The sequence below is a fragment of the Penaeus chinensis genome, chromosome 11 (assembly GCF_019202785.1).
Source record: "Penaeus chinensis breed Huanghai No. 1 chromosome 11, ASM1920278v2, whole genome shotgun sequence".
In the NCBI taxonomy this organism is placed as follows: domain Eukaryota; kingdom Metazoa; phylum Arthropoda; class Malacostraca; order Decapoda; family Penaeidae; genus Penaeus; species Penaeus chinensis.
Window position 1 is genome coordinate 30,320,168 of NC_061829.1, and position 7,500 is coordinate 30,327,667.

Sequence of the window (7,500 nt, forward strand, 5' to 3'; positions counted from 1 at the left end):
CCTTCTCCAGGTTGGAAGCTGTCTGCTGTGTTGTTCTAGATATATATGTTGGTATGGCTATTAATGCATTGTTTTTTTGCTTGTATAGTTATGGAATATGTTTTGATATTCAGGACATGTACTAAAACAATATATGTAGCATTTTAGTCAAATGCTTTAAGTCCTATCTCTCACGATCATATATTAGAAGAAGCTAGAATTGATGATTATAAGAACCCAGTTCTATCCCTTTTCATATTTAAAAAATAATTTTATCTGAAGCATTTGAATGGGTATGATTATTTACTCTAATGTTGATACAGGTAATGTTTTAGTCCCATAACCCCTTACATGTATACACAGGATCCCTGTCCATGTTGGAAGCCGTCTGCTAAGGTCATAACGCAACGAGAATCGAGAGTGGATGCACGACTTTCCTCCTTTTCCTCGTTGTAAGTGAATAACATTCTCCCGACGATTTTTTCCTGATTTTACACAGATTAAATCTTGCCTAAACACCATTTGAGTCTAAGGAGGGAAAAACAAAGCAGGAAATGGGCGTAAATGCAGAGATTTTGTGGGAAAATGTTTTGTGTGGGGCTTCATGACCTGAAACCAAACGCCGTCACGGAATGTCCAATTGAGCCGAGTGGTTTGTTTTCGCTTTGCATTTCCATTATTTTATTTTCTCCTTCGCTTGTAATCACGCATGGTGAGTATTCGGCATATTTTTTTCTGTCCCAGCAATTTAATTAATAGCTCCTAATTAGATTTAGGTTACCCATTATTTGTATTAATTACAAATTGGATATTTTATTTATTTGCTTAATTACATTTTTGTGCTATTGGAAAGGAATTTTTTTAACCAAGAAATGGTTACTAGCTCATTTTAAGAATCTGTTCCAGGTGAAAACTAATAAGGAGTGAGAGTTATTGTCATATTGGTCCTAAGGTGTATGTTTAGATGTCACATCCACAGTGGCTTTCCAAATGGCATTTTTTTCTCATTATTATATTGGTTGTGTTGTCTTCCTCCACTGCCTATCATTGAAAGTCGCTGGCCTACAATTTGACTTCAGCATAAAGCATAGATTCTACCTCCGTGCTTCAGCCTATGGCAAAGGCCAACAAACCTCCTCCATGTAAAAGCTGACTAGACTAGGCTTCAGCTGGGAAGTTTATAATTTTTTTCATGCTAGAGTACTGATAATGGTTTGTTGGCTTCTGCTGCAGCACTAATATTTTTAGAAGTCTTGCTGTTCAGTACAAGCCGTTTGGGTAGTTCTTTACAGTAATGATGCACTCGCCAGATACTGTGTTCCCAACCCCACATCACAAAATTAATTCAACGATCGACAGTGCCATAACTGGGTGTGTCGTTTGGGCATGTTCTGAGGGGAGGGTTGATAGGGGGGGGGGGGAAGCTTTTGGAACTTTTTCACCTCAGAAAAAGTGGGAGCTCTGAGTGGACTTTGGCTATGAGTGGTACTTTCTTTGATCTTTTTCCTCTATATATGGCATTATTGTTCGAGTCTGCAGATTATTTCATGTACTGAATACTAACTTTTTGTCCTCAACAAGAATATTGTCTTCAATTTGCCCTGCTTTAAAGTGTCCATACTGTAATGATTAACCGGTGATTGTTGCATGCTTAGTTGTCTTCCAAACCTTTACAATAAAAATGAAGATACAGATTTTCACAGTTGCTACAGCTTTATTAAAAACTGGAATGTCCCTCACTCCATAACACAAACTTATCAACAACTTGATTTGCTGTGACTGGGCATACTGTTCAGGCACTGCCCAAGGGGAGGATTGATGAGGGGCTCTGTCACTCAATATATCCCGGCAGACATTATCTTTATTGAACTAGAGATTGAACTAAAATTCAGTAGCAGCAAGTGGACTTCAGTTGTAAGGGGTGATTTATGCAATCTTTTTCTGTTCTTTGTGGCATTATCATTTGTCTGCTGATTATTTCTTGTACCAATTACTTCATCTTTTTGTCTTCTTTAAGCATATTATCTTCAGTCTGTCCTATCTTATTGCATCCATACTGTAAAGATTAACCAATTCAGAATATAAGCCATATCTCGTAAGGAAGTTTGTAAACAAAATACGTGCAATATCTTGCAAAATCAGAAATTTTCCTAGTAATTCTATTCCTTGTGTTCTTCTCAGCTATGTGCCCTGGCAACAGCTAACAAACCTTGAATGTGTTTATTTTGGCAAGTTAGAGCTTGGACTGGTTCATGTTTTATACTACAAATTCCCATATTACAGATGACAAAGATTTCCTTGGCACACATTTACATTTGTTTATATGTTCCTCAATATTGTGCAAAAAAATTTGAGGCCAAGGAAGTATTTTCAAAGTTAATTTAGGGGACTGCATCCGTCAGATATGTAGTCCCAAATTTGAGGGAATGAACCCCATCCTAAAAGCAGAAACTACTGATTGCTGTATTTTCCTATCTGGTGTATAATGTAACCCTGTAATCATTGTGAGTTATAAAAAATTAGTCACATTGAGTTATTTAAGTTCAAACTCTGTGAATGGACTCATTTTTCCATTTTATGTAGAGCACGTAGAGCAAAAAAAAAAAAAATTCCATTAAAGTATTATCTCCTATACTGTAAACTAATTTAATAGTGGATTTTGATGCGATAATTGTTCAAGTGGTATTGTTGACTTCTTCTCCGTCTCTACTACCCATACTTGGAGGCCTATGACATTTGCAATCCCCCCCCTTCGAACCCCCACAATCTTAGCCCCAATAGTAGGGTTGGGCATGAAATATACCAGGGAAATTGTGGGTATTGGGCGGCAGCAGACCCACATGGAGGAGTTGCATTTAACCAATGTTCTGTATATTATTCATATTTTACAGTGTATGGGTAGAAGAAAGTGAGAGGAATCCATTGATCCAATATCGTCGATATTGGTTTTGCGAAGCTATTCTGAATATGTTTCATTGATGTTTTGGTATATATCTTTAATGAGCAGCAACCTCCTATACGTAGGTATATATAATGCTGAGGAAGTTGTGTAAACGGTTTCAAAATCATTAATAAAACATTTGTAGGTAATAGATTAATGTAGAAAAATTGTTAAAGCTAGAGAAGCTACTATTTAGGTTTTGAGCAAGAAGTTTAATTATAATAGGTTTTAACCCAATGCCGACAGGTATGACGTGTACAGATGTGCTATGCCCACTGTGAGTACTTGTTTGATTGTTTTACCTCATAGATGGCTACAAATGTACTAAGTCACCAATGAGCCAGTTATGAGTACTGCCTGTCTCGTCCGTTTGCCCTTTTCTTTGATATACAAAATATTTTACATTATCTTATTTTGCTATAACTAATGTTAAAAAACATTATAAGAATAATAATGTTTATAATAAGAATAACACCATCGATATTCATAGAACTAGTAAAAAAAACGTTTTTCCTACCATTTCAAATCAGGTACGGTCACAAGGTCTACTAATTGACTGCTTTATTGCTAAGCACTAACAGAGCCATCTATGGGCAGACATTTCACAAAAAATATATAAGCATTTTCCCCATTTTTTGTTCATTTTCCCCGGCAGCATTGGGTTAAGTGGGATAGGTTCTCCTAGATTTTATGATGGGAAATCAGTTTGCTTTTGAGTAAAGTTTGGGTGAAAGAGGGACATATATAATGATTTTGTGAAGCTGGTGAACTTCATAGAATATGCAGGTTACAATAAGCCAAAAGCAGTGAAGTATTCACAACATCATATGTTACCATTGTTCAAGGAATTAGGTGTTATAGGTTATAGTTGCCAATGTTATTGAGCAATTGTATAAGTTTAACTATACAGTTGTTGCCTTGTCACTCTTTTGCTCAGATAGTTTCAGGCTTCTTTCTATAAATTGTCAGTTAACCCACTCATGCTGGAACAATCCAATCACATTCTGGTAGACAACCCCATGTGCCAGGAAGATGTCTTCATTTCATGCACGGCTGAGTTGTGCACACTAATAGACAGTTGTGCTCTAGCTGTAGTCACTTAGGAGTAACCACCCCATGAAATTAGTCTTTTTCTTTTTTTTAGCCACATCACTTTAACAGTTGTGTATATTACAGCCAAGAGCAAGGAGAGTGAGGTAAATTTATGTTTCTCATGTCTGATTTTTCCTCTGAGCAGCTGTCTCTGCATGCACCCTGGCATGTGGTTTGGTATTGTGCCAGGGGCTCCTGTTGTGAGTGGATTGATTTTCTGTGTCTAACCCATGATTACCCTTTCCCTATATACCTTTCCTAGGAATTGCATCTTGTAATTTTGCTATTGAATAGAGATCAAACAGGAAGGCTGTATAAGTCTCAGGTATACGATTAGAACTATTAACAATGACTTTTTATTTTGTAATAACACCCATTTACCTTTCTTAGGAATGTTAGATTTTTCTGTATCCATATTTTGCATCAAGGAAGTTTAGCTGCATTAATTTTATATATTTTTTACTTTTGTAACTCATTGAATATTCAATGTGCTCACTTTTTTTTTTTTACGCTTTTCCTTGCCATTATATATTATTGATAATGTGTATTTTCATAGAGGACATTCAATTAAAGGGAATTTGAATTCCTCTTGCAGATGAGATCATTAATATTTGCCTTGTTCCTCATTGGAATCATTGGAATTAATGCTGCTGTGCAAGAATACGAGGACAATGACTTTGCTGAATTTGAAGTATTTGATGAAGAGGAGGAGATAGTAGGAGAAGAGGATGAAGCACAAACCAAGGAGGAAGCACCAGCATCAAGAGCAGGAGCAGCAGCAGGAGGAGGAGGAGGAGGAGGAGAAGAAGGAGGAGGAGGAGGAGTAGGGGGAGGAGGTGGTGGCAGCCAGGAAGGGGTTGGCCAAAGAATGGAAGTGGAGGAGGATGAAGAAGAAGCAGTGGTTGAGGCAAGTACCATGCTATTTTGGTACACTTGCAAAAATATATGTGGTTTTTCATGTTATGAGATTTGTGTTATAAAGAAAAAAGAAGTATATGTATAAGAGAAAATAAATAAAAAAAGATTCTGAATTAATTTTATAATGAAAACTTTCTTTCATAGGATGAAGATGAGAATGATGAATTCAGTCACTTCCACGATGAAGAGGAATTCATTGGATTTGACAGTGAGCGACCCCAAGGAGCCAGGGTGCCCAAAACACAAGAGGAACCCAAGATTACCATAGCTAATGTTAGTATTTGGGCCAAAGTTAAATATAGTCTGTATAATGGACATAGGATATTGCAGTGTCCAGTTTGATGTCATTGTTAACCTAATCTTGCTATTTTTTGCAGGTTCCCCTTCATCTTCGAAGCAACTGGGATAGCTTCTATCTAGAAATGCTGATGATTGCAGGGCTTGTTGTGTACTTTATCAATTTCATAGTGGGAAAATCTAAAAACCAGAAACTAGCCAATGCTTGGTATAATTCACATAGGAGCCTATTGGAGCAGAACTTTGCTTTAGTTGGTAAGAATCTTATATTTTACGATTGATAAAAGTTTGGAGCCTGCTTTTTTCATGTGAAAGCTGTTAACAGGAATCTGATTGTTTGTTTAATAATAATAAAAAAAAAAAAAAAAAAAAAAAAAAAAAATTCATGTTATCATGTAATCATATACCAAATTAATTTTTTTTTCTGGTATCTGCTCTTATGCATTGGCCATTTTACATATTAAGTATGTATGTTAGATTACTACAGACTTACAGACGTAAAACTGAATTTCAGGGGATGATGGTAAGATGCCACCAGAAAATGCAGGTTTGCAAAAGGAATCTGAGAATGTTTATACACTATGGTGCTCTGGTCGTGTCAGTGTTGAAGGAATGCTAGTGGAACTGAAGTTTATAAAAGTACGTATATGAAATATTTCCTATGAAGTATATGCCATTTGTGAACAAATGATAATAGGGTCATTTTCTCACAATTCAAATACCATGTCTGACATATCTCTTCACTGCTATAATATGTGACCTGAGAAAACACCATAGCAATCTCCCATCTTGTTTTTCATCAGAGACAAGACATGATTGGTGTGATATCCCAGCTTATACGTCCATCAAGTGACCAGCTGCTTGTGAAGGTCCACCTTGATGAGATGGATTCCTTTGTCTTCTCGCTTGCTACCAAGAAAACAGCAGGCAGGCTGGCTAAGGAGATGACAGACATTGTACGTAGATGACTTTATAATTGCTATTCTTGTTATTATCATTATTATTATTACTCTCATTTTCATCATCAATCATCATCATTAGCATCAATCGTCATCAATTGCCATCGCCATCACCATTGTCATTGTCATCATAATCATTATTATTTATAGCATTAGTAAAAAATATGCTTTTCCTGCCAGTTCAAGGAAAGGTGAAATTAGGTAAGGTCACAAGGTTTACTAATTGACTCCTTTGTGGCTAGCACTAGCAGAGCCATCTATGTGCAGAGATATTTCACAAATATATAAAAAATGAGCACAGCATTTTCCCTGGCGGCATGTGTTAACATCAATCATCATCATCATCAATCTCACACACTCTTACAATCACTCATTGTTATTATAATTATTGTTATTACATCTACATAAGAGATAGGTTTTACTATGGCTTGATTTATCAAACCATTTGATTAGATTTTGGTTGGGATCTGTATGAAATGAAAGAATCTTTCACCAACACAAGCCCTGATAGGAAATGGGTGAGTTGCCAAGAATTCATAGCAGTACTACTTGTTGGCTGCATGGGATCCGAAATATTCCAAAGGGGGAGTTGAATCGGTTAGTACCCAGCAGTGAAGTTAATCAGTGTGTAGGAAGGATAGCTCTCCCTGTGGTTGTTATATCATTTCATTGTCCAAGCAATTCAGAGCAAATTATAACACTTGTATTTGATAAAGTTGGTAGTAAGTAGAGGGTCTTGATTCTTATAGTTTCAGTTCAGAAAATGACTGTTATAACTATACATAAAAATTTGGAAATTTTATGTTCACAGCTTTAACTGACATCCTATTACACAACTGTATTAAATTACCTCCTGGATTATATTTATATTTCTCAATATACTTTATCAACTCCATCCCCCCATCAGGACCTGCCACTGCCTGTCACCATTGCAGTCATACAAAAAGTTATCAATGAATTTTGATGAAATATTTGCGGGGAACTTTGTTACTGCAGGAGGTGGTTTGCACAACCAGAGTGCTCTCTTGTTTTTCTTTTATCACCATTTTATTGTTGCAGGTTATTGATGATTGATGTTATCAATGATGATATTGATTGTGATAATTATTATTTTTTATTGTTATTGTTATTTTTATTTTTATTTATTTATTTATTTTTTATTTATTTGTTTATTTATTTATTATTTATTTATTTATTATTTATTTATTTTTTATTTATTTATTTTATTTTTGTTATTGATATTGTTATTAGTATTATTATCATTGTTATTGTTAATACTGTTGATACTATTATTTACCATTATTATAATTACAA

General features: G+C 35.4%; 1 protein-coding gene across 3 annotated transcripts in view; it reads left to right on the forward strand.

The window, feature by feature from the left end:
* LOC125030526 (PAT complex subunit CCDC47-like) overlaps positions 1-7,500 on the forward strand; it is a 14,548-nt gene that overhangs the window by 483 nt on the left and 6,565 nt on the right. For 2 of the 3 annotated variants that reach the window (XM_047620601.1, XM_047620602.1), the window contains exons 1-6: positions 3,174-3,197; positions 4,608-4,919; positions 5,075-5,203; positions 5,308-5,482; positions 5,742-5,866; positions 6,031-6,183. In XM_047620601.1, the coding sequence (XP_047476557.1) occupies positions 3,189-3,197; positions 4,608-4,919; positions 5,075-5,203; positions 5,308-5,482; positions 5,742-5,866; positions 6,031-6,183 (903 nt within the window). In that variant the 5' untranslated portion in view covers positions 3,174-3,188. Of the gene's footprint in view, positions 1-10; positions 52-342; positions 432-3,173; positions 3,198-4,607; positions 4,920-5,074; positions 5,204-5,307; positions 5,483-5,741; positions 5,867-6,030; positions 6,184-7,500 lie in introns of those variants that run through there. The other variant, XM_047620603.1, reaches the window with a different exon arrangement.